This window comes from Calidris pugnax, unplaced genomic scaffold (genome assembly GCF_001431845.1).
Source record: "Calidris pugnax isolate Ruff unplaced genomic scaffold, ASM143184v1 scaffold139, whole genome shotgun sequence".
NCBI lineage: Eukaryota > Metazoa > Chordata > Aves > Charadriiformes > Scolopacidae > Calidris > Calidris pugnax.
In genome coordinates, this window is record NW_015090863.1 from 436,552 (window position 1) to 464,491 (window position 27,940).

At 42.5% G+C, this 27,940-nt stretch overlaps 1 protein-coding gene across 2 annotated transcripts in view; it reads right to left on the reverse strand.

The window, feature by feature from the left end:
* Window positions 1-3,404: 3,404 nt before the first annotated feature.
* Window positions 3,405-27,940, reverse strand: part of KIAA1671 (KIAA1671 ortholog) — a 67,699-nt gene continuing 43,163 nt past the window's right edge. Inside the window, exons 6-12 of one of the 2 annotated variants that reach the window (XM_014944811.1) lie at window positions 17,445-17,563; window positions 11,648-11,903; window positions 9,240-9,414; window positions 7,768-7,895; window positions 6,813-6,943; window positions 6,563-6,645; window positions 3,405-5,862 (exon numbers count right to left, since the gene is read on the reverse strand). In XM_014944811.1, coding sequence (XP_014800297.1) covers window positions 6,567-6,645; window positions 6,813-6,943; window positions 7,768-7,895; window positions 9,240-9,414; window positions 11,648-11,903; window positions 17,445-17,563 — 888 coding nt within the window. In that variant the 3' untranslated portion in view covers window positions 3,405-5,862; window positions 6,563-6,566. Of the gene's footprint in view, window positions 6,051-6,562; window positions 6,646-6,812; window positions 6,944-7,767; window positions 7,896-9,239; window positions 9,415-11,647; window positions 11,904-17,444; window positions 17,564-27,940 lie in introns of both variants that reach the window. The other variant, XM_014944810.1, reaches the window with a different exon arrangement.

The following is a 27,940-nucleotide window of genomic DNA, read 5'->3' on the forward strand; positions in this document are numbered from 1 at the left end:
ATCTACCGTAACTACGGCTCTTGCAGGGTTTCTCTACCTTTAGTTCTAAGAATTCTTAAAAACAAGAATTACGCATGAAATATTCACCAGAATTGCCAAAAAGCGACTCCCCTTGGCCGGGTTGGACGAAACGTGCAGTTTGTGGGACTGGCAGATGGCCAGAAGCTGTCCCCTCCGCCGCAGCAGCAGATGGAGCTCTCCTGCTGCAATTTGCTTTATGATACCACACACCAGAGCCCTTTATGGTGGGGATCTTCACCCCCAGCCCATCACCCACGTCCCGGGGGAGGGACACCCCAAGCCTGGTCGGACAGAGACCACCAGACTCTTTTCCACCACTGCCCATTGCCGCAGGTTCTGATGAAGAATGAGACAAATTGCATCCAAAGGAGGATTTTTCCCCCACATTGGAGACTGCCCGCTCCAGGAACAGGACTCGAGGTGGGTGGGAGAAGGGTCTTCAAGATGTAAAGCTAAACATAAAGAGCACCTGGCAGCACAGCTCAATAGGAGCTTGTTTATTGTCATTATTCAAGTGACATTTGTACCTATGAAGGGATCTGAGGGACAGTGGTTTGAGACAGTCCCTTCCTAGTGCAGCTCCTTCTCACCTTTTCATCTTTTTTTGGGATATGAAATCGCTTGGGCTGGAAAATACAAAATCACTTTTGTACTGAAGGAGAGCAGGGAAAGGATTAATTTGTTTCTCTGACCAAACACAGCAGCATCTGCTTCCAACAGATCAGGAACCCAGGACTTTTCCCCCCACTCCATCCCCGGGACACTCAGCCCCGAAGCGGCTGCGGAGTCTGGGAATATTCCTCCCCCCAACTCTGAAAAGGCAATCACAAAAAAACATAACAGAAGAGGCAGATCTCACTGATTTGTCCTCCTAACAGAGCTCAATTTCCTTTCGCTGTCAGCCTCCTAAACCCCTTCGAGAAATGCTGACAGCACCGTTCTTAGAAAGCAGATATTATATATTTTTTTTCTTAATAACTGGTAAAGCTAAGCCTGAATTGCAGCTGTACAGTACAATACACGACCGCCAGAATATCTTTATTATTTAGGAAACTATGTAGTACAAAATATTTTCTGTAGCACAATGTATTTACTATGACCCGTATTTACATCTTCTACAAGGCTACGTGGAACGATATCAAACTTTAACCTACACAACAGCTCCTTTAAAAACAGGCTGGATACCATCACGGTTAATAGGGGAAGAGGAAAAATGCCCTAAAACGTTGTCTCTCCTCCTTCTCCAGTCCCACCAGAAGTTATTTCAGATGATGTTTTGGGGAAGAGGAGGGGAGGGGGACACGGGGGCTGGGTGTGCTCAGGGACCTGTTATTAACCCCCCCTTAGAACCCTCCACCACCCACAGAACTGGGTTGGACCAGAGGTTCCTGGACGCCGCGGTCCCGGGTGAAGGACCTCACAACACCATCCCCCCAAATCCACACTACAGTTCCACGGAGGCTGGTTCTTTTGCCACAAAAGCCCTATCCTGCTTAAAAGCCCACCTTTATTCCTCAAATTCCCATGAGGATGGAGGAAAACCAACTGAGAGCACTCATGAGTGCAGAGCTCAAGTCGATGAGAAAACTCAACATCGGCTTCTCCTTCCCAACGTTTCTATGGGGGGACAGTGACACCCCCATGTCCAGCACTCACCCCCAAGGCAGCCATGGGGGCCATTTATCCGACGCATCCTTCACCCCTTGGGACCTGGGGGTGGGCTGCTCTGCTGCCTCCACACCACGGGCTTCCAAGGGTCCTTTGAGAAGGTGAAGAGGGAGATCTCTGGCCAACATGATCTCATGGTCTCCATGAGAGCAGTTATGGCCACATCACCCTGCTTCTGGTGAATTCCCTCTGCCCACACTCGGGGCATTGCACACATGGAGCATGTTTGGGCTGGGACCACAGGAATTCTGGATCCACAGCTCCTCGGGCTCCACAGGATGAGGTTAAACCTCTGCCCGAGGTGCTCTCACTTCCAACCGAGGTGACACGAAGGGCAACAATCCCAGAGCATCAGCACCAGGTTTTCTCCAAAGTAAGGGGGAAAAGGTGTAGGGACAGAAGTGCCTTTTACTGGGGCGCAGGCTTTTAGAGACTGTATTTAAATTTATTGATATGATATTTGTCCTAGAACTGCCCCAATCCCCACTCAGCTGTTTTGGGACATCAGCTCTGCATTTAACCCCTCGCCATCCAACCACATCCTCCAGTTAATACTCAAGGGACCAGGCACATTTCAGTCTCTGCACAAGCACTAAAGGTTATGAACCACCTGTTATGAACAAATAACAGGGCAAAGCAAACTTTTGTGCAAGCAAAAAGGCAGGGGGTTAATTCCTTCAGGGCCACTTTACCAGGATGTTTCAGGCTTCAAAGGCTTCGAAGGCAGCCCTTACCTCTTTCTCTGCAGGAAGTAAAACCCAATCATTGAGACTCTGACCAGCGAAGGGCTCGAATTAAAGCTCCACAGACCTTAAAAAGGTGAATTTGCCACCAGAAAAAATAAAAAGGAAGAAATCCACACCCGGGGAGTCCAATGAAAAGAACCAGGAGCACTAAAGGTTAGGAACCACCTGATGCTGCTGAGCCAGACAAAAGGGAGGATGAATAGTTTAAGTTTGCCAATAATTGTTTGCCAACAAATAACAGGGCAAAGCAAACTTCTGTGCAAGCAAAAAGGAGGGGGTTTAATTCCTTCAGGGCCACTTTACCAGGATGTTTCAGGCTTCAAAGGCTTCGAAGGCAGCCCTTACCTCTTTCTCTGCAGGAAGTAAAACCAAATCATTGAGGCTCTGACCAGCAAAGGGCTCAAATTAAAGCTCCACAGACCTTAAAAAGGTGAATTTGCCACCAGAAAAATAAAAAGGAAGAAATCCACACCCGGGGAGTCCAATGAAAAGAACCAGAATGTCCATGTAAATCCCCCAGTGACAAACTAAAACAGAGGGAGGACTTCTGGTACTAATGAGAGAAGTGCAACCAGAAAAGAAGCAGCTTTAAATTCCACAAACCCTGTACTTTCACTTTTTAAAAAAACAATTACTGATGCAGCTTTTTAAGCAAAAAAATCCAAGCAGCTGTAACAGGAGGGACAAGGACACAGCACTCCCCAGGGTCTCCATTGTCACTTGGACACCGTTGGGACAAGAGTTGAAACCTGCTCCACGGCAGGTCCCAGTAATTAATGAAAAACCATACCAGAATTAATTGATGAACCATACCTGAAGAACGCGCTGAAGCTAAGAGCCCACTCCCATCTTGTATTAACAGCAAAATATAGGGCAATAAGAGCGTAAAAAATTCAAACAAGCATAATTTGGAATTAAAATAGAATTATATAAAGTGTATTACAGTATGTTCTATCATTTAGGAAGTAATAACATATTTATATATCTTTTATTACATAGCGATAACCTGAAGAGAAGGAAGTAGATATTTAATCCATGTACAATATAAAGAAGTGACAGAGCAGGAAAAAAACACTTTCCCATCCAACAACATTCTAAAGATGCTTTTTAATTAGACATTTAAGCATTAAACATTTCTCAGTAGTAGGTTAAACTACTAAATACAGTAAGTTTCAGTGCATTGTCCAAGCGGATGTGGAAATGCATACACATTCAAAGGGCTTTGTGGAAACCTAGAATGAATCCCCTCAGTTTCCTCAAACACAGAGCAAACGCTGCTGGTACAGAATTTCTTGCCCTCGTTCACCAGCCCAAGAACCAGGGAAATCCTCTGACCTGCTGGATGCGAAAAATCAAGCCTGTGCAAATATCGTGGTGAGCAGGGGGAATTTACCTCATTTCTAGACACTGTTTAAAGTAAGCCCTGCTTCATAGGAGGAAGAAAAGCCATCCTCATCCTCCCCTCACACCCCCAAATGCCGCTGCTCAGGGCTGGCCCAAGCGCGACGTGTCGCACGTGGTTCACAACCCATTGTACCCTCGAGTGCTGCCATTTAAAAAAAAATATAATAGCCCAAAAGACACATAAGCAAAAAGCTTATCTTAAAAGAATGGCCTTTTCCACCACCATCTAGAGAAAGGGGGAGAAGAAAAATAGGTGCAGCATTTTTAAATTAGCAAAGAGTAGCTCTTTAACAGCCTGGTCAACCCCATTGAAAGGGATTCCATCTCCCGGGGTTAAAAACCACCCAGAGGGAAAAGCTGGGCAGAAATCTTGGGGTTTTTAACCCAAGATTAATTCATTTCTTAATTGGTAGCAGAAGAGGCTGGAAAACTGTAACGGTGGCAACAGCTCTGCTGTGAAACAGGGCAAAGCAGCGAGGGAAGATGGATTTATTTTTTTACAGAAGTGGAAGGTGTTCATTTCATCTCCGTCAAGGAGCGGGAGCCGCGGTCGGAACTGAGCACGGGAGAGAGATGTGCATATGGGACCTGTCTCCTGCCAGGCTGCTGTGGTTTCCTACCAGCAGACTGGGACTGAAAACCACCTCAGCTGTGACTCCTCCACGAGAAGAATTGGCACAGGGTTTTGGCAGCTACAAGGCTGACAGCCAGCAGGCCAGGCAGGCCACTCTGGCTAGCAGATACACCCTCCTGGTAACCCCCCCCCCTTGGAAATCAAGCTTTCCCAAACACTGATCATTAAAAAAAAAAAAAAAAAATTAAAGAAATAAAAGGAAAATGAGTTCAAGTGCTGGTGCTTTATCTTTAATATCTAGAGAAGCCCATCAGCAGGACATGGGGAGTGCAACGCCGCCCGTCGCGCCCGGGTTTGCCACGTGGCCACTTTCTTCCTCGAGTCCAGAGGAAATTCTGACACGACAGAATGACCTCCCTCGTTGGGCTACATTTGGAAAGGGTTACTGAAAAGAGCACTTAATTGGGGAAAGAATAAAGTATGTCTTTAAGTGGACATCCTGGTTGATATTTCAGAATCTGTATTCAAAGATATGAAGGTACTGGAGACACCAGTGAGACTCGTAACACCCGTGTTACACGTGAGATCTCCATCCCGCCCTTACAACATCAGTCTTACCAAAAGGAAAGGAAATCAGCTGAGAAACTGAAGATCACATTTAGGTTATCCCACAAAATCAGCATAAAAATAAAAACTTAAACCTGATATTTACAGATTAACGAATAAAAATATGAAGTGGGACTATCCAAACTGCTATTAAAGTGACATTCAACAATTAACTGGAACCCTGATATGAGTGTAACATCCTCCCTCTTCCCTTCCTTTTTTTTTTTGTTATAAAAACAGTATTTACATATTTTTATTTTTCTTTTAAAGAGAACTGGTTGACATTATTGCTTGATCCTTTTTAGGAAAGACATTCCAATGAAGCAATTATTCGACATGCTGACAAAACACAGAATATACCATTTCAAGAGTGACAAAAGTTAACATTTTGTTCATCTAAAAATTATATTCATCTGCTGGGTCAGCAGATCACATGTAAATATAAGCCAATCAAAAATACATTTTACAAAAAAATAATCAAGTTTCCTTTTTCAATATGGCAGTAAACAGAATTTGTTCTTTCACTCTCACCTTCCACAAAACTTCATTCTAAATAGGAGCTCACTATTTTTTTTTTTCCACAAAAAAAAAAAAAAGATAAATTGGATTTAAATTGTTATTTTCATAAACAAACACAAAGCCCAGCCTTATGCCTGACGTGCTGACCCCCAAAAGTCACACTTTTGAGTTGCTGAACACCGATGTGGAGATGCAGTCTGTGTTCAACTGTGAGGGGCCTCTCCCGGCGCGCAGCACTCCCACATCAAACATCACAATCTGACAAAGACCATGAACCACTGGTTCTTCTTCCAGGCCAGGTCTAAAGCCACCGTCCTCCCGTATCTGAAAAGATACAGCTTTGTATTTGCCTATGAATATTAAGCAGCTTTCTCCACAAAACAGGAAGGCACCATGCACATAGCAGTTGAGGCAGGAAGCGAACAGCAGCAACATGACATGTGAATTTTAGGTTCAGATGAGTTAAGGCTTCTGTTAAAACTTCTTTATCTTCTTCTAGTTAGAATCGCTGTCTGGAAAGGAAAGAAAACAGAAGCAATTGGAGTAACAGTCTGACATGGTCAAGAAAGCAGCCAGACCCTTCTTGGTGTCTGTAACAGGAAAAAAAAAACCAAATTGAATATTACTGCTGTAGCATCAGCTTAGTCTTGTCCTATTTAATGTGGAAATGCTCAGGAGTTGCCCAGGACACTAAAATGTACACCAAGGTGTTCCAAATGTGCACAACACTCAGTTATCCAGTGACACACTCATTCATGCTTGATGGAAACACTATGAAATCACAGCACAGAGTGCTGCTAAAATAAAATTATCTGGAGAGAATCAGTGAAACTGTATCACCTGGGGATGAAAACTTCCCTTCTACGAAACTGCTCTGCCTCAGTTTACATTCCTGGGTGCACATGGAATGGGAAGTCTGCTTTAACCTTTATGCAGAGTTGTACTGACACATTAAGGAAACCCTTTCCATGAGTGTTTTTATCACCACACGCTTTCACTTCACACTCTTTCCATCAGAAGGTACCTTTTCAAACCTGATTCTCATAATGGCTCTGTCTCTTCTTTGACTTCAGCTCCTTCAGCCACTGAGGAGACTTTTCTTCTGACCTAAGATATAAAAAAAAAACCGCAAAACACTTTATTCTTTAATTACGAAAATTCATTGCAGAAAAAAAAAAAAAAAAATATATATATATATATTTTCCCTACAGCTTTGGGAAGCCTTCTTGTATTATTGGTTGTTTTTTTTTTTACCAAAATGTGGAGTCTCTCACCTCTCCTTCTCGGCACTGGAGGGCAGCACTCTGCCACCGGGAGCTCCAAGCCGCGGTTTCGGGGACTTGAACAGCTGAGCAGAACTTACTTCACCAGGACTCTCAGACTCTTGTCTTTTCCTCAGTTGGGCCTAAATATAAAAATAAAGGAGTCCTTTTTAAGCCAGAATTCAGACTTTTTTTTTTTAGAATGCAAAACAAACCACTCAGATTTGATAGGACAAGGGGAAACGGTTTTAAATTGGAAGAAAAAAGATTCAGATTAGATCTCAGGAAGAAATTTTTTACTCTGAGGGTGGTGAGAGAATGCAAAACAAACCATTCAGATCTGATAGGACAAGGGGAAACGGTTTTAAATTTTTTAGAATGCAAAACAAACCACTCAGATTTGATAGGACAAGGGGAAACGGTTTTAAATTGGAAGAAAAAAGATTCAGATTAGATCTCAGGAAGAAATTTTTTACTATGAGGGTGGTGAGACACTGGAACAGGTTGCCCAGGGAAGCTGTGGATGCCCCATCCCTGGAGGGGTTCAAGGCCAGGCTGGATGTGGCCTTGAGCAACCTGGTCTGGTGGGAGGTGTCCCTGCCCAGGGCAGGGGGGTTGGAACTCCATGATCTTTGAGGTCCCTTCCAACCCAAACCACTCTATGATTCTATGATTTATAAAAACAAAAAAAATCCATGCCTGAAATCAGTGAAGGGATTCCTTACAAACCTATGCAGTTTTGAAAGCATGTTTGCTATTGCAAAGCTACATTTTTTTTTTTCCCCAAATCCCTTCATATTTCCAGCCAACAGTTAGACGTGAGAAAGATAACTGCAAGGTTTTATTCTGCACATCCCACGCCCCACAAACAACACTGCCATCTTCAGCAGGATTTCCCAGCTCTGCTCTGGAGAGCTCTCCCCTCTGCAGGACCAGTTCTCTCCTGGTGCCTTGAGCTCCTGCTCACCTTGAGAACAGAGTGGTCCATTCCTGGGAACACGGGAAGCCTCTGAGCGTGTACAGAAGACGATCTCGTAGTACGCTGTACCTTTTCTTCCTCATCAGAATCCTCCTGTTGCATAGTTTTCTTCTCCTCTAATTAATTAATAAATAAGAAAAGAGGGGATAAAACGCATTCATCAGCACGCTTTTCATCTGCACCTTGTTCTAGATCTCTCCTTCCACTCAAAAGCGAATTAAGAGTAATATTAACACACCACAGGGCTGAGTTCAATGCTTCAGTAGAGATCAAACATACCAGGTACTCAGCAACAGAAAGATTTCTTGCTGATGGAAATGAGGGAGCAGAAGGTCTTCCTAAATCAATGAATGCTGCTTCTAAACACCTCAGTTGATCACAGAGGGTAAGATAACTTTCAGATGTCTCTTCCCACCTAAATTAATCTGCTCCACCCCCTGCTCCACGAGGCTGAGCAGCAGAAATCTGCAGGCTACAGGGGAAGATGCAGCGCTGTGGCCACCACGTGCCCTAAGTCCCCAGCTGATAATTACCCTCCAGCTTCCAGGGCAGCATTTCTTACCAAGGTAAGTCCTCAAAACATCTTAGGTCTGTTAGACCTGCACCGAAACTACCACCCCACAGATTAACAGTCTTTCCATTGATTAGGAGGCTACAGAAGAGATCGGTTTGATCACACGTTCTTCCCTGTATTTATGGACTTTAAAGGAAAACAGAAATGGTAGGTCATTTTTAATAAGGCCCCTCAGTTACAAAAATTCACCAGGCTCTCTAAAGAACAGGCAGCAAAACCAGTAATTCCTCCACTCGGGGAATATCGAAAGGGCATCCCCAGCACATGTCCCCACAGCACCAAAGCCCTGCAGGTACCAAACCATGGATCTGTGAGTTTGTGCATTAAGCCACTAATTCATGGATTATCACTGCCTGATGGGTTTCCTTAGTGCATCCTAACGAACAGGACAGACCAGGAGGGGGACATTTTTAATAGAACGGATTTGACGAATTGGTTTATCCTTAACTGGGCCTCTTTGGTCCTGTAGTACTTACAGATGCTAGAAAGAAAGAATATTTATAAGCACCTATAGAATATGCACCATTAGAGTTGCTCTTATCAATAACACACAGGCTTAGCTATAAAGAACGTGCTGGAGAACGCATCCAACTGCAGCATTTTCTAAACTCAATATTTTCTCAGCAAACAAAATTCTCTTAAGTCAGCAGCCAGAAGCAAAGGGAAATTGCATGAAAGCTCTCCTTCACCCTGGTCTTCTGCAGATCTGGCTACTGTGGCTTCCCTGGCTCCAAGGAATGGAGGGGAAGACCCGATTTTGAGGATCACCCAGAGGGGGGAAAAGGAAGCTGCTGTTAAACCTTGATTCTCCTTCAGGTATGTCACACCATTTAGCCCTTACAACCAAACTGATTACAGCTAATGATTTCAGATAGTTGAGGGATACCTGTGGAATCCTTGAACATCCAGGTGTTATCTGGTTCTTCCGTCAGGGAAAATCTGTTTTCAAACTCCAGCCCTCTGCTCCTCCTCAGAGAGTGGGAAATAGGAGCCCGACGGCGTCTCTTTTTGCTGAGCTGAACACGAGTTTTCAGCGCGCTGGAGTCCAGGACGGTGGTTTGCTATAAAAAGAAACCAAACCTTTACTTTCAACCAGCCTGAAAATAAGAGTCATCTCCTCCATAACCATTTCCCAACCTACTTTAATTAAACCGAATGGGTTAATGCGTTAAGCTATATATATTTGGCTGAATATTATTCTTGTGGTTACTTAAAACTGTATTAAAGAGAATTTATGATGAGGATATGCGACATGGTGGCTAACTGGGTGCTTCTTTGATCTCTCTTGGCTCTGGATGTCTGATTTGCATGAATTATTTTCATTAAATTAGTAACAAAATAAATGCAATAAATAGGATTTTGGGTCCTAGAGTGTTTTAAGAATACAGGCCTTGATAGCTAGTAACAGCTGAAGGCCAATAAGAAAATTGGTATCTAAAAAAAGAGCAACTACACAAAATTCTCTTGTAGTAGAGCTGCAATTTCCTTCTTCTGCTGGGTTGCCATCCACAGACATTTCAAGCTCCTCAGCAGCAGCAAGAAAACTGCAAGTTAAGTGTCAGGGCATTCAGAAAATTCCTGTGATTGCTCATTTCAAACCTATCCATCTCTGTGCACCATGGTAAGGCAACAACATTTACAAAGCAAAAGAAGGTGCTAATTTATTTATTTATTTATATATCTAAAGCAATTTATTGTTAGAGACTTTGTCCAATCAGCAAACATCACTGAGGCTCCTCTTCTTCGGAAGATGTGGGTTTGTTTCGTTTCAAGAGATTTCAGGTCAGGAATAAACTACTTATTAAAAGAGCCCATTTCCAGCTGTACTTCAAGTTATTTATGTTTAAAAAGAGACACCTTTAGCTGCTGAGGGAACAAGAGCACAACACAGGACCTTCTCCACTGTCCATCCAGTGGTTCTGTGGGTAAAGACAAATTGCCATCCTTGTAGAAATGAGCTACTAACACTTCCTTTAGAGAGCAGAAAGTGCCCTTGGGATGTCCTGCCAAAGGCCTGTTAACTGACAGCACCACCAAGGCTCATGTCATTGGGGATCTCAAAGCAAGAGGCCACCAAACGTGGTGGTCTCTGTTTTAGTGTGGGCTGGAAGATGGGAGCAGGCCAAAGCACATGTCATTGGGGATCTCAAAGAAGAGGCCACCAAACGTGGTGGTCTCTGTTTTAGTGTGGGCTGGAAGATGGGAGCAGCACCTGCTTTGGGATAACACAGGCCTCTGCAGCTCCCCGTGGATCCCAGAGCAGCAGAGCAGGGAGCTGGCTGGAGGCACTTCCCAACAGCCCACGCAGGAAGCGGCTGTGATTTTAGCAGTGGCTGCTGTGGCACCAGAGCACACTGTCTCCAGCACCAACCCGCCTGCACAAAACCTTCCCACATCTTACAGAGCACTCAGAAAAGTGCCTCCAGCCAGCTCCAACAGCCCACGCAGGAAGCGGCTGTGATTTTAGCAGTGGCTGCTGTGGCACCAGAGCACACTGTCTCCAGCACCAACCCGCCTGCACAAAACCTTCCCACATCTTACAGAGCACTCAGAAGGCATTTACAGCACTTTGACAGGCAACACAGTGTATCCCAGACCTTCCCACCACCTGCACCAGCCACCTAGGTTGGGAATTTTGCACTTGCCAACGTACCTGCCATTCAATACTTTACAATAATTATTAAAAAAGAAGGTGCACCAACTGTTACTAAAGAAAAAAAGCTGTACTTCCACGATGCTACACTGAAAAACTACAGTTGTGTTCGTGCTTTCAGAGAACATTAAATCTCACCCATGCATGGCCAGAAATTACTGATCTTACACTGGCTGCAAGATTCTTACATATGGAAAAAAAAATCCTGTATAATGCAGTTGTAAGCTACTACAGAAAGAGACCAACTGTAAATAAGAAAAATACTAGTCAATATCTTTATAGCCTAGAATCTGCATGGCTAATAGCACAGCAGTCACTGGCTATTTGTGTTATTTAATTATGTTTCCAATGCTCACAGAGCCATTTAAATCTTCTGTTACCACTCACTGAGGAGCAGAAAAAGAAAGAGCAATTTTATTAGGCCACTGGCAGACATTACCAGGGGCAAATAGTTTTTTTGGAGTCATTACAGGAACTAGAAGACCTTTGTAGCTTTGGTTTTAAACTTTTCAGTCAGGAAGTCAGCTGGGAAAATTCAACGCGATAAAGAAAAGGCAGAGGAAGATTTGAGTGCAAAGTTTCCAGCTAACAATATAGTTAACACAGAAGGAGAACTTCTGCTGCCCATTCTGGTAACTTACATCAATGAAAGAGAAATCCGTGGTCTTTTCATCAGGGTAGGTGTCTCCCGGAGGAGGTAAATCCGTCCCATCAGTAGAGTCCATGTCAGTGCTGGAACGGTCCAAACTTGTGCTCCTTTGGTCTTTTGAGAAGTCATGGTGATCCACCAGGGAGGCCGGTTCCGTCTGAGAGGACAGTGAGGAGGGGTGGCTGCTTGGAGGTTGCTTTCTCGTCGAAAGGACATCATTTTCCGAGGAAGGAGATTCAGGCACGAAGCTGCAAATTAAGAAAACAAAATCGATGAGACTTCAGAGCAAACAAATAACGTGCAGGGAGAGTCTGGATCACGGCCACTCAGCAGATGATTAACAAAGGTAGGACTGGAATTATGGCCACCAGTAACAAAGGCATCTTTGGAGGCAGCAGGTACCAGCAGCAAAGGTGTGAATCACTTTTATTTCCACAGCTTTTTACCCACTTGGATTTATGCAGATAAGTTCTAATAATTTGACTGTAATACACTTTTATTGCTTGGGGTTTCTTTTCCCCAGCACAAAGGCCCCTTCAAATGTATATATGTGAATGAGACAAGAGAGATAGAAAGCTGATAAAAGCTGCTTAAATTTGCCCATTTGCTATATAACAGCAGCAAACCTTACACTTTAGCATTTTGACACATTGAGAAGGGTAATACCCCATTTCCAGGCCTCAGTAATGAGTAACTGCTAAAAGATCCTTCTCCTTGATCATCCAAAACCATCTTAAATACATATCCATGCTTTTAAATGCAAACCCATAAATACTCTTTTACTCTAAGTGAATTCCTGCAGGACACTACAAGCTGCTTGCACCCTTTTATGAGCACACCTTACAAACACCACTGTTGTTCAGGTTTCCTTCCACCTTTTCCCTACGAGGGTGGTTTGATATATATATACACACATACAAGGATATTTATATCATATTTATTCTAATTTAATTTCTATTCATCTATAATTAATACATTATTATATATATTGGGGTTTTTTTTATATATGGTAGATACAAGAACTGTTTGCACACTTTTTCCTGAAATCCCAACAAGGCTGTGTGTCCACATCTGGACCTGAAGAAAATGGGAGTGTGTTGGGAACGGCCGCAGCCACCAGGTGTGAGTAATTCCCATTTTACATGACTCCAAGGCAACTGAAGCATCTTCAGCAAAGGATTTAAACATTTTGGGATGCAATTTTTAGATTTTTTTTTTAGTGGCACCCCTTGTGTCCCGACAGAAAGAAGTGTCTCTGTTGGTGCTATCCCCAGATCAGCAGCTCCCACACTGGAGCTGGATTAGATTTTATTTCTCTTATCGCCTCTAATTTTGGTCCTTAAAGTGACAAAGAACACAGGCGACAGTAACCCAGTGAACCCCAATTGCTGAGATGTGAAAAAGGAGAGGGGACAGGGCTGGATTAGGTGGATCAGACCCTACTGGGAAGTTCAGCAGCGTTTAAGCCACAACGTGATCAGACAGAAGTGGCACTTCATTCTCGTTTATCTCAGGGTGCATTTTGAGAGATCCATCCATCCATCCATCCATCAGTATTTTTCTCCCCAGGACGAGGAGCTGAAGGCAGAGGTGGGCAGCAGGTGGCACCCTAAGGCAGGGCTCTACAGCAGAGACTTTCTGGGGTGCCTGGGGGGGACCTGCACCCCAGTGCTGCGATGCTCCTGGCGCATCCCTAGAAATCTTCTCCCTTTGCCGAGACTAACAGCAGTGCCTCGTGGTGTCAGGACTGAAAGCTGTGTCTCCCTTCATCACACAGATTGCAGTTATTCCTTTAGGCAGCAGGAGACGGTAGGAAACACAGCAAGACTCTACTGTCAGTGAAAATAGGGCTGTCCTCCTTCTAATTTTAGGAGGATTTAGTTTAAAAGACAAAACCTGAAGCATTTAAAGGAGTTCAGGGGTTTTTTTTCCTCTGCTTAACAAGAATCTTTTTGTATTAGGTACCTTTTCTTGAGCAAATATCTATGAAAACTGTCAAAAACCAAAAAATACCTGAACATTTATATATGAATATACGTATACTTTTTAAACAATAGAGAGTATTTGGTACAGTCCACAGCGATAGCAATCTGGGGAGGAAAACACTCCGGAGTCTACTGCTGAATAACAGCTTTCTACCAAGCTGCAGTACATGCTAGAATTTCCAGTCTGGCAGAGCCAACACCACACAGAGGGTTTTTCCAGCATACCAGTAGAGAGAATGCCTCTTCCCTCCTCCAGCACTGGGCCCCAGGATAATTAAGAAATGGTACTAATGAGCTCCAGGGGGAAGGTTTTGTCTAGTATTTTCGCTTCGGATGATTACATGGTATCTGCAGCGTTAGGCTTTAGATCCACTAGAATATGGAAGAATGCGGAGGCGAAAGACAATCTGCTGACTTATCACCTTTCATGGAAATTAAAATGTATATTAAAAGGATCCTGTCTGATTTGCATATCTCCAGAAAGCCTCTTCCCTTCTACATCCCAGGGCTTCAGCTAACACAACGCAGTGCAGTTTCTCAAACAGAAATATTTGGGAGGTTGCAATGATGGAAATACAGATGAATTTACACCGATTGGTGGTTTCCAACACACAAACCTTTCTAATGGATTCTCCTTGGGGGTTTTTGCACAATTACAGCCTTGTTACATACTGAACACTGTGGCACAGTTAATCACCAAATGTGGCAAGGATGACTTGAGTACAAACACTTTGTGATGCCCAGTGGACTCTTTCCATCTCAACAGCAAATTAGGGGGAAAATTCCCTTCAGAATAATGGTCAAATATTGGAATTTAAAACGTGTTTTCAGTCCTCATTACTGAGATGTCTTATGCATCTTTTTCTATTACTTCATTAAGATTTCAAGTTTTATGAGCGTATCCATAAGCTACTAACAGTGTTCAACGGGTGTCATCTACAGACACTTGCTTCTCAGAAAAATTATCCTTGGTGTAGTGCTCACATATCAGCAAAATTATCACAAATATGCAATCTTCAATTTCATTTGCAACTGAATTTAATTCATTTTAGCAAGACTGTGCTAAGAGGCCATAAAGAATGTGTTGCTTCAGCATAACAAATTAGGAGTCAGAAAGTAAAGGAATCCTGCTTTTTATGCTGCTGTGGAGTTAGAATTGAAAGGCATCTCTCCCTCCTCTCTCACTACCTGGGGCATCACACAAGAAATATTGTCTATTTAAAAATGCCCTTTTATATTCTGTAACTGTGATTCCCATCTGTTACAGGTAACTGGTACCCTATAGTGGATTTTCTCTTTTAAAACTTTGTTGTAGCCAAGCTTCAAGGTTTTGAAGAAACAGATAGCTAAAATCTTAGGAAGTCAGTGCTGTATAGTCCAGGTGCTGCACAGACCCAGTACCTAAAACCACAGGTCCTTTTCTGTAAAAGGGAACCATTTTTCCTTATGAAGACTGTTCTAATCTAAAAGTAAGAATTTTCCATGATTTCAACTTGGAAAAGCTTACTAAAGCACTTGAGCGAATATGAAAATAAAATTTTTCAGATAAGCTAAGAAAAATCCAACTTATGCCTCCAAATTAAACTATCTCCTTCCATTCTAAGAAGTCATTCACCAAAGCCCACTGCAACCAGCCACCAGCAGCCCCTTATGCTTATTCCAGCACTGATGAACTTCTAGCTGAAGAGATCCTTCCTCCACCTTCCTAGAAGCTTATCTAGCAAAAGAACCACATTTATCCTGTTGCCATGTAGTCACGGCTTTTTATTTTAAAATTCTCTTCCTCTCTCAGGGAAAATGAGTTCATTCACAGATGCTTTAATGAAACACTCCTAAAGGGGCTAAAATAACCGCTTCACGACTCAAATTCTGGAAAATACCAGAAACTGGAAGTTCCTCCCACACACCAGCAGTAGCTGGGGATGTCGTTGTGTGTGTCCCCATCCTGGTGTTCCCTGTTCTCTCCCCAGGTGCCCTCCCAGGATGTGGGTAAGGACTCAGGGTGCCTCTTCCCCCCGAGGGATCTCCCCCTCAGCCAGGAGGGTGTTTTGGGGGGCAGGAGGAATGTAACCCCACAGAGCACTCCCACTTGGCATGGCTTTGAGCTCATGAAAAATAAACTGCAAACAAAATGCAGCTTCGATATATTCCAGGAAGATTCCCATTACAAATTTAATATTTAAAAGTAGATGACTCTCATTGTTCTACAAGTGCTTGAATTAATACACCAGCAATTCCCCCACAATGAACAGGAGTCGAGCTACAGCAGAGCAAAGGGGGTGGCAAAATGATGAGAAGTCACTATACTGTCATCAAAAAACCCTAAACATTTCTTACACTGGAAACAAAATTCCAGGACATGGGGACTGAGCTCAATACTTCAATAAACCAGAATTTTTTTGGTGGAGCTTTTCTAACCAGGAAGAATCCTCCAGGTTTGAAATAGGATTCAAATGCTGCCCATGTTGGAGCCGAGACAAACGCCTTTGTTAGGAAACCAATTTCAGAAAATGTCTGTAACAGACTGAAATCACAGTTAATTTTACAGAAGACTTGGATGACGCTGTTGGCTTGTCACTTAGCTCGCTGAACTTCAAGCTGAAAGCTACCCTGATTTTATAAGCAATAAAATATTTATAACGCACAGTTCCTAAGTGTAGAACACAGCAAACATAATTGACATTAACGTCTGCTATAAGATCTCAACAAGTATAGCATTAAAACAACCAGATGAAATGCTATTTTCACACTAGACTGAGCAGATCAGACATTGTAGGTGTAGATCAAGCTATAATTTACACAACAGGTGTAAATTATATAAAGCCTCACACTTGAATGCTCTAGGTTTATTCCATTAAATCGCTTTAATACCAGAAAGGCATCGGTAATACTATCTCTCATTCAACTGATGCTCCATTTCATCCTCCACTTCACCAGACTATAATGTTTCAGGGTTAGTGAGACGTGGAGATCGTACCCCGAGGTTTATCAGGACACGTGGAAAGGTGACCACGTTCATCCTGCTGCCAGAGCAAGTGCCTGGTGTTCAGAGCACCCATTTCAAACAGATTTTGTCATTTCAGCTTTTCTAGCAGGAGGGCTTTCCAGGGAATGTTAATTGGTAGGGGAGAGAGCAAATTTACAAATAAAAATAAAACAACCCCCAAAACTGTTAGCATACCCTGTCTAATCATAATCAGACACTTCCTCACCTCCCTGAGAGGGAGAAAAATCAATTTCAGCAACATCTTCCTAGAACCCTAGTTCTACCCATCAGAGGCACATAGCACACAGGCAAGTAACCACTTTCTCAATGTGAAAATGTGCATTTCTAATTGTAATTACAACACATAAATACAAAGCTATAAAAAAAGGTTTTTACCAGCTATGTTAATCTAGCCAAAGCCATTTGGTGCATTTATTGAGAAAAAAAACGTTTTTTCCATATCTTCTTTCTACCATTTTGGCACTAAAAAGCAACATCTAATTTGCGTTTCGCGTACCAGTGGACTTGTTAAATCTATTCCAGTCCGAGCTGGTTTTGTCATTGCTTATAAAAACAGTGATGCTGCATTCTCACCAGAGGTTGGAGTTTCAAACCTTATTGCAGGGTTCATTTGGAAATATTACAGAAATATTTCTTCACTTCTAGACGAAAGAAACTGTATAGTCATTGAAAATGAGAGTGCGATTTTGAAAAAAAACCCCATACACGGGTATATAAATGCAAAGAAACAGTTTCTTGTCGTGACTCAGGTAAGGAAAAGCCTCCCCAGTGTCAGAGGGGTCTCTGCTTGCCCGTACCTGTCCCCGCTGTGCCGCTGCTCGTTCCAGGTGCCGTACTGGCTGTCGGGCTCTCGCACCAACGTGTCTGTGTCCTTGGCTCCTGCGGGCTGTCTGGAGAAGCACTGCTTCAGCTGGTCCTGCAAGGGAACAGTTGAGACATTTCATCACGTTTTTATGCCTTGGTTAAAATGATCTGCAGATTTTATTTGCTATACCGGTTTTGAATCTACCCAATTTAACTCAGTCAACATAAAATCGGGAATAAACTTAAACATAAAAACGGCTCTGAACTCAGAATAATGATTCTCCATAAAACGAGCACTGTTTTCCTGGGCAAATTAGCAGTTATACACCGAGGAATTGACTCCCTGGTTTTAGTAACTCAATATTGCTTGAAGTTTATTCTTATTTCAGGCTGCACAGAAATTTTAGAAGCACCTATGCAAACTGCAAACAGCAAGAATTCTGCTGGGGACTACATGTAATCTCCCCAAGCATACAAGGGAAACATCAACTCTGTTGCTCTTTTCCTGGGTTTAATAAAAGGACTTTTTCTTTTTTTTTAAGCTCTTTCTTTGGAAGGCATTCAAAATATAAAGCATAAATAAATAAATAAGCCTAGTACCAGACACTAGAAAGCCTTTGACAAATGGATGTGTGCTAATGTGAAGCTCAGACACAATGTACAACGCAGAAGAACAGAGCACGGCGGTTTTTTTCTGTGTTCTGCTCCCACCTTTCATTTCCCAAGTAGCTATTTTTATTTCACAGATCTACTACTTCCGTAAGAAGGAAAATAGTGCATTTAAGGACCCTTCCCTTTCAGGGGAGAGAAGAAGTGGGTCAGCTGCTGCTGCCACCCCAGATTCACAGCACAGCAATGTTAACATGGTCCAGATATCACACTGTCCCACCTTTTGTTTTGCAGTTGTACTGAGTTACGCGCTGAACTTCGATAGTTATTGAAATAATACACTGTGGATAATTACATGTCAGCCCCTTCTGCCTTCATTATCCCAAACAAATACAAATAGGGTGTTCAGTGCCGTATCAACTTGGCTTATGAAGATCTCATCTGACAGCAGATTACATTGGTTTCCACCTGTCCTAAGTTTTTTCTCTCTTTCAAAAAAAAAAAAAGGGGGAAAAAAAGTAAACACTACCCACTCACAAGCCCCCAGGGCAGAACCTGCCAGTGGAAAATACCAACACAAAGAAACAACTATATTCAATGAAATAGGATTCCTTAATATTATTGCCAAAAAAAGAGATCGCATGTTTTCTTGTGTCCTTAATTTTGTAAATACAAAGAATGCAGCCTTAAGATTATAGCTTTGGAACCAGTTGCTTATTTCCCCAACCGTACTTATCAGCCGTGGCCATTCCCTAGCTCTGTCACACTCCTCGCTGCTGACAAAAGGGGGCTATTTTAATGCTGAGTGGAATAAACAACAAAAAAGGCTCCACAATTTATTCCAACTATTGCAATGCACCGTCACCAGACAAAGTAAACCCCCTCAGTCTGCGCCACTCGAGGAAAACAGGGGGCTCAGTCTGTGAGTTACAAAAACCAGAAGTTTCCTGCTCTTCATCTTCCAGATGTTCCCCCAGCCTGCTAGCAATTCTTACACTTTATATATAGATCTATACATCTATGTCCAGAGGTAAACCAAATCCTTACATTTTTCAACCCATTCCAGCTTTCAACCGTGGGCAAGGCACACACTTCTAACAGCTAGTGAGTGGCAGGGTAAATAATCTTGTATTTCTTAAAAACCACAGGGTATTTCCTCCTACTTGGCTCGGGCATATGTTTGGGTTTCCACAAATTCCCTCTGCAGCTTCATGACTTCATGCTTTGCACGGGGGGCTAAACACGCCTGGGCTCAGCCTTCTGCTGTCACTTGGTGGCCACGTAACCTTTGGCAAGTTAATTCACTTCTAGGAAAGCCACCAAGAAATGCAAATTTGTTAGTTTATTCTCACTTTCCTCCCTACTTTACATGCTACTTCAGGAGGTTTTTTTCAACTTGAAGCTTGTTATGAATTTTTTTCAATCCAAGTCCAGTTCTGGGCTACCCAGTTCCAGAAGGACAGGGAAGAGGGTACAGCAGAGGGCTATGAAGATGATGAGGGGCCTGGAGCATCTCTCTTAGGAGGAAAGCCTAGGGGACTTGGGTCCTTTTAGTCTGGAGAAGAGAAGGCTGAGGGGGGATCTGACCAACACCTATAAATACTTAAAGGGTGGGTGTCAGAAGGATGGGACCAGTCTTTTTTCAGTGGTGCCCAGTGACAGGACAAGAGGAAATGGGCACAAACTTGAACATAGGAAGTTCCATCTAAACATGAGGAGGAACTTCTTCACTTTGAGGGTTACAGAACACTAGAAGAGGCTGCCCAGGGAGGTGGTGGAGTCTCCATCTCGGGAGACATTCAAAATCCACCTGGACATCCTGTGCAACCTGCTCTGGGTGGACCTGCTCTGGCAGGGGGTTGGCCTAGATGATCTCCAGAGGTCCCCTCCAACCCCATATCATTCTGTGATCTCTATTAAGAATTTCTCTCTGCAGCCCCTGGCAGTGTCAGTGGCAGCAGAGTGTCCTTCCCCCTCCAGCCTGACACCCACGGGAAGCGCTGTCACACAGAGATGACCCACCAGACACGAGCACGTTATCCTTTTTGTTGGAAGCCAGTATTTTCCACCAGCTACAAGTAAATCACATTATCTTTATGCGTGGTGTAGATGGTATTACTTGCAATTACTCCCATTGTTTCTAACTAGACAATAGAGTCCAAAAAGCTCAGAAACAGGAATGGGAGCAGCAGAAAAGCAATTTCTTACAGTGCATTTGGGAGACATTGTTTATAAAATGTGCAGTGTTATCATGAACGTGATGGTTGTAAGGAGAAAACATGCACAACCCAGATAATGCCATCTTGGTAGCAACAGGAAAGAAATTTGGATGCAAATACATCACTCATCTGAAGGCTCAGTAATTCCTAATAAAATTTTACATTGCAGACAAACTGATGAGCACGTATGCCTCAGTTTCGGGGAACATTTTACTTGATGTTATATATATTTGAACTTTGAGATGTGGTTTTATAACCAAAATGACACAATTAACATCTTTACACTAAACCAAAAACAAGCCTGAAAAAGAAATTATTACTTCTGTAGACACTGTGAACTCAAAATCAGTAAAACAAGCTGAAAATTCTACACATAAGGAATAAGACACTCCAAATTCAAAGAGATTACTTTGTTATCCTGAGTAATGTTATTGCATTTTGCTTCTGGCGGAAGGTAGTTATTTCAGAAGAAGGCTGTGTCTTTCCCTGGGGATCCCTTTCAAGCTGTACTTTTTAACGGGCCAAATGATTAGTTGGAAAAAATAAACATTCTTTCAAGTCTGCAAATCACTCCTGAGCCATTTGAAGACTCCAGCTGCTACCAGCAGAGAATTGAAGGAGGTAGGATAACCTGGTCAGTGAGCAGAGAGGAAGAAGGTACCAACTACAGCCCACGTAGGGAGAGGGACGAGGAGCCGACTCTCTCCCCAGCTTGTGGAGGAGGTGTCAGCTGGGGGGACCGAGGGTGACGCAGAAAAGCAATTTATAGCCCCTGCAGCTCGGAGGAGACAGCGTGTGTTGAAGAAGAAAGCAACAACAAACCAGAAGAATTATTTCTCTCAAGTACGTGATTATTAGCAAGCACAAAAATTATGAGTTTTAGCCTTTTCAAGATCTCTTTTGCTCTCCAGAAAGACTTGAGGCAATCTGGGAATACAGAGGCAATGGGATCTTGGAGGTGCCTGGGAAAAATCCATTCCCTCTGTTTTCAAAATGTTTACTCTCAGTAACTATAACCTTATTTTTAAAACACAGTAGAGGCTAGTTCAAAAAAAAAAAAAAAAAAAAAAAAGGGATCATTTTCTCCATTTCCATCCTCTTTCAGCCTTCATGGTCTCTGGACAGCAGTTAATAGTTGCTATTAAACTTCTGGTTTTTTGAAATACCAGTCAAAATGACACAAATTCTCTGAACACTATACATATGTACATTTTTTTTTTTTTATGGCTGAGATGCTTTTACGACACAAATTCTCTGATCACTATATATATGTACTTTTTTTTTTTTTATGGCTGAGATGCTTTTAGACACAAGCAACTCAAATTAGATCATACGGATACATTTGCATTTTCTGGCATGAACATTTTACTTGGAACAACTTGGTGTAACAAAGAGCATGAATGAAGAACAAACTGGGATTACAAATCCAAAGCTTTAAAACATATGAGGAAAATAATGTAAGAGTTACTGGATGTGCTGGAGTGACAATTTTCAGGTCTGTCACAAGCTCATTGTTATCACACATCTTACAGTGCCCAATATGAAGTTAATTTACCTAAACCCATAGAAGACAGACCCTAGACAGACCCATAGACCCTACCTATTGCCCTGTAGCACTTGCAACGCATCCAGTGGCACAATAAGACACCTCAAAGCCAGTTTTCACCCAAGTATTGGCAGAAGAAATACTTTCTGACATGTACTGCTCCCAAACACGACCAGTTTCCGCTTCGTACTTTGTTCCCTAGCCTAAATCCTGATTTAAAGTTCATCTCTTCAGACAGATCAAAATAGTCTTTTCTTTTTTCTTTTTTTAAATGTAAGCTCCACAGAACAGGAGATGCTGTAAGATAAAGAAATGACACATCTGGCTCTGACTTTTGTTGCTTTTAAGGACAGATCTCCTCTGGACAGAAGTCTCTTTTTCTCTAAGGACAACTACCCATTATTAACTCAACAACCTTTGGGGTAATATCTGTGATCCATTCTTTCTTTACTCATCCCTTGGAAGAGGAAACCAAAGTTGAAAGAAGAGGTGTACAACACGTGGAGCTGGGCCAGGTACAGCCATTTCCTTGATAAACAGAATAGTCACAGTAAAAAGAAACATTTTAAAGGAAAAGGCAATAAAAAGAGGAGTCTGGTCTCCTCTTGGCGCACAAGATAAACCCAAACTAGGAATTTTCTTATTTATAATCACAGAAAGATTTCGCCAATCAAATAAATACTACTCTCAATCCAGTATTCAAATGCTGTAATTCTCCACGCTTTGATCTTTAACTTCCTAATTCTTACAACAGTAGCCAGGAAAAAAAATAAAATCAACTTAATTTTCATATGAAATAAACCAGCCGCGTTGTACACTGATTTGCCTCCAGTTCTTCTTCTCGAATGAGACGTTATGATTATGCCTCTTTCAGTGCTCCCTTGGAATTAAGCTGGGTTTGGCAAGAGTCCAGGGCTGATTACTCCTGCAATTTCCAGTTCCTGAAAATGATGCACACACAAAATATCGGTCCTACCGGCGCAAAAAAATTAACCGTAACTAAGAATGAATTCATACATTTATGTGAAAAACTCTTTCGTGCTGCTGTGAAATAAAGACCTGGCACACAATCCCAGCTGAAAAGAGATCTCATGAGTCAGAATCTGCACAGACAGTTTCAAAAATATCTTTGTTTGCAAAGGAGACGGAGACATCAGACAGTCAAAATGACATCCCACAGCTTGAAGTGCAAAAATTAAAATCTACTGGCATAAATTGAATGTGAATAGGTAATTGCACAATGGAATGAAGTTTTGACCATGTGCCTTGTTAATACAAAACTCAACGAGAAAAATTTTTGCTAATTTCTTGAAAAGCGTTTTTTTTTCTTTTTCTTTCTCCTCTATTTAATTTAAAAAAGTCAAAAGTTTGGTCAAATTGCCCAGATTTCAAACTCTCCTGGGCCTTAAGTGTGACATTGCACTTAGGGAGAGTTTACAAGTCCTTACAAATGCAGGAAACTGTCCCGATTGTTCCCCTGCAATATGCCAGGAAGCTGGCAACACACCTTATTCTATTAAAATTTAATTCTATTCTTTCATAGTTGACTCTGCTTTGGACAGGATGCTGGGCTAGATGACCTCCAGAGGTCCCTCCTAACCTGAATTCTTCTACAATTATTCTAAATGACTCTAAGGCTTATTCCTAAAAGGTAAACTATACATTTTGGACCACTAACAGAATTATCAAGAACGTAACACCGTATCAAAGCCAACCAACCAACAAAAACCACCACAAAAAGAGGGCCTTAGAAACTATACAACCTTTCACAACTGATTTTATTTTTTCAAAGTATCTAAATGCCAATAGAGGAAGTGGAAACTCTTAAATTTGTGGAATCAGCATCCTAAAATCTCCATATATACTTACTATCCGGCGAATTAGCGCTGCCCAGAAGGAGTAAGTCATGGTGCAAGACCAACGCTCCAGTTAATTCCAAGCAACCAGGCGAGAAGATCTCCCGACTCGGTGCTTAAATAAATTGTTGGAAGGAGTTACTGCCTCAGCGTAATGTCGCAGGCAGAAGGCAGCCACCTTCTGCCTCCCACCCCACCCTCCACGCTGCGGGGACAGATAAACAGTTCCAGGAATTGTACATTTTTTTTTCTGACCTCATTGGTGAGGGAAGTTATGAGACCTCCAGAGCAGGCTCCACCCACAGGCATCGACAGGCGAGCATGAGGATGAGGTCCTCAGCCCTGTCCAATACCCCGTTCAGCACAGGATCTTCACACCAAGGAAGCCCTTCACAAACGCTGGAGACCAAGCCTACTCAATCTCATAACCTCAAGGTCTTTTCATTACTACATGGGCCATCTCCACTGCCACCAGCGGGCAAGAAGACAGCAGTGAGCAGCCTTGGTGTCTGCTCAAGAGGACCATACCACCCGCCCCAGTGCCCTCCTGGGCTGGAGAGGACAAGCCAGTTTAAGATGGCAAACAGGACACACATGGGGAAGCACAAGTGAGCCCCGACACAACATATTTAGCATTGCTACACCCTAAGGATCTACACTGCTCTACTCAAAAAACCTTTAAATCATAAATGTTTAATTTTTCCATGCGCAGTGGAGTAGGTACCAAGTCCCAGGGTATAAAACATTCCCAGAAATGATATCAGGCACTCCATCCTCGCTGTTGCTATGCAACCCGGGGCCGGCTCAGCCATATGTGTTTTCTCTACCTCTTCCACCGGGACATGATAAGCAACAACCGATTATATTCCTCCTGTTAAAAGCTGACGGTGTTTACCTTATGAAACATGAGTTGATTTAAGAAGGGTGACTGGTTTAATTCTCCACCTTTTCATAGCTTCCCAGCTTGATGCACAGGCCTGAATCCCAACCCTTTCCTCCTGGAAAAGCAGAGCAAAAAAATGCAAAATGCAGACCCAGGTCTGCAGGGACATCAGGAAGGGCAAGTGTCCCTTCCAGCTACTAGCCCAAGGGAGCAAACACCAAGGCTGTGAACAGCTGGTACCTGAGAAGAACTGGATGGAGAGGCTGGAGAACATCCCAGGCTGCTGTATCCCATGGACACTGTTAGCTCAGCTGCTCTCCTTTAAAAAGCTCTCTACTACCCCCACAAGAGACCTTATCACCAGCCCTATGGCCTTGCTGATAGGAAAGCCAGCCTTAATCTCAGAAGCAATACTATTTTCTTCAATACTATATTTGAATTAAATACAATGGGTTTAGTTTTGTTTCGATTCAAGATATATCCCTTTGAAACGTGTACATTCCTTATGGTAGGGGGGGAAAAAAATACGTATTTTCACCTTAATCAAAACACCCAAACTGCACAACAGACCTAAAAACTACAGCTGATCTGACAAGTGGGTTAGCGCAGAGCTGACGGGGATCCTCCTCGCCACAGCAGCACAAAACATTCTCTGTTAAACAGTGAAAAAGGAGCCAGAGGAAATCATTGCCAGCAAGTTGAATGATTTACTCAGGTTCAAACAGCATTTTCCCCAGCAATACCTTTCCAGCCTGAACTTGAACCTCCAGGAGGCTGAACACTATCACAGCTCCCCAAACTCCAGCATTCTGCACACCTTTTAAACATATAAAATCACTTGTCCTGCTTGCTGGTCTTTAGCTAATTGCTTCTCCTCCATTAAGGGACCTTTCACTCCTAACCCTCAACTAAACCGTGCCTCTCAGGAGCCAGGTCCAGCTGAGACTCATGATTTCAAAGGCAGCAGCACCAAAGACAGACTCAAAGTTTACCCGGAGCTGACTCTGGCCACAACACAATGTGGCCAAATTAATCCAGATTAAGTTAGTTTTGCCAGGAATCTGATAACCATCGTGCAATGAAACCTACTCACTGCTTCAGCAGTGACTCTCCGTGAAGTTACCCTCCTCGCTCCATTCAGGATTTCAAAGACATTTTAGAGTTTCTCTTTTTTTTTTTTTATACCCTGAAAATAGAGCTGCAGTGAGTTGCTGTGAACACTCACCACGCACGTACCATGTGGTTTCAGCGCGAGGCTGAAGACAGAGCAGAGGTTGACTTGATGTGCAAAAAAGCAGACAAGAACCAAATTCTAAATATATACCTTGCTCGGGCTGAGCGAGCCATGACAGTTCTTCCTCTGAGAGGTGGCAAAGTAGAAAACCAAAGCAGAGCAATAGTTGGGAACATCTTTAAAATCCTTCCTATGTCAACATATTAAATTTTCTTTTCAGCCTTAGGGAGTCAAGCTAAAAAGAAATGAAACCCCAAGGAACCGAATCCCAGAGGATGGGAGCCAGAGACATGGGAGCCCGTCCATCAGGAAGGGTTTGAGCAGAACAGAGAGGTCCTACCTCAGAGCCCAAGGAATTCACTCTCTCCCAGAGGGCACAGGCAGCTCTCATCAGCATTAATGAAAGTTGGCACCAGGAGTTGAACAGGATCCCTCATCTTCAACATTGCAAGAGACACAAGCCAGAACATGACAATTTTATACTCTTCTGCGAGGAAGTAAATAGATTTGCCTTTTTTTTTTTTTTTTTTTAAAGCTAAGGTATAAAATCCTTGCATTACATGAAAAGTTGTCAAAACCCACAAGCTTGACCTCTTTCACTCATTCATAATCAAAGCACAATTTTTGTCTTTTTTTTTTTTTTTTTTGAAAAGCTACATGCTTGGAATCAACACCTCCTACTTGAAATACTTTATTTCACAGCTAACGCTTTCCCACAGAAGATACAAGTTAAACTTCAAACAAACATTCCTGGGGAAAAGGACTTTTTAGTTTAAAGCCTAGATTTAAAGACATGCAGAAAGCGATAGGATTTCTTGACAACAAGTGAACAACAAACACACAGACTCTGGGAACCACGTGCTGCTTGTTTAAATAAAGATCTCAGACAACTGAGCAGATGTTTTAGAAGAGAGGAGTCAAAATACACACGGGTCAATGAAACGCCACCAGTATTTCCTGAAACTATCACCATGTTACAAAATTTCAATAAAAATGGATGACTAATGTCAACTTGTGTTCACGGATGGTTTTGTTTAATGCAATTTATTTCCCTCTGAAAACTAACTGCTGTCATTTTGTGCTTTAACAAAAAAAAAATGCAAGGTGAATGAGTACAAAATGACAAGCTCTAAATATATTTATGTTCTTTTCTTATGCTCTAAGAACATATTAAAAATCAACTCCTCGCAGCCAGCCTAAATAAAATCACAGAGTAGAGTTGTCTAAGTGATTATTCCTGTCAAAATAACAAGGGAACAACAAAGGCAGTCTACTAAATACCCATCACTAGAGTTTTATGGCCCAGATTTATGCTGCCAGCTATGTTCATGGCCTGTTAAACCAAAGGAAAGTTATTAAGAATGAAAAAGCATGAACTGTTTCAGTACTGGCCCTTGTGTCTTCATTAATTAAACTGAACAGCTTTTCTCCTCCCCCTTCCCCATCCTGAAACAAGACAAACAACTCATTTTTTAAAGCTTGCTTTCTGCAAACATGCTTCACTCTACCATAACAGCCCTCTGGAAATTTAAAGATAAAATTCCATTCACTGTTGGTACATAAAAAAATATTTTTGAGAGCAACTCATTGGGCTTTCAGTGAGTATTAGGACAAAATAGTCCAGCAACTATTTGTTGTAGGGTCTGCATCAAAATAGCCAAGCTCAGAAAAATAAATGCCAACTTGCACGAATTTCTTTTTACAGTTTGTTGAAGGATGGTCACCATAAAGGACAAACATCTGCAGACAGACCTTGGGTAAAATCAAAACAGATATTAGAGATCAATGCTCTTTTAAAAGCAGAGATGCAGTCCCAGGTGATGTGCAGATGAATGGCATGTGTATAATTCAAACCAGGTCTTCTCTTCAGCACCAGAGGGGGATCATAGAATGGTTTGGGCTGGAAGGGACCTTAAAGAGCATCGAGTTCCAACCACAGAAAAGGTGAGAGTCCACCAGCTTCTCCAAGAAACAACCTGACTGCACAAGCTTATATGGGCTTACAAAGAACTATCTGTGATGATTTAAAAAAAATAAAACAAACCCAAGATGGGCATTCCAGCCTCCCATTTCTCTTCTATTTCAAAAGTGCTCTCCCCAAGGACCTGGAACACCTCTGACGTTTTCCCCAGCTCTGCTGCT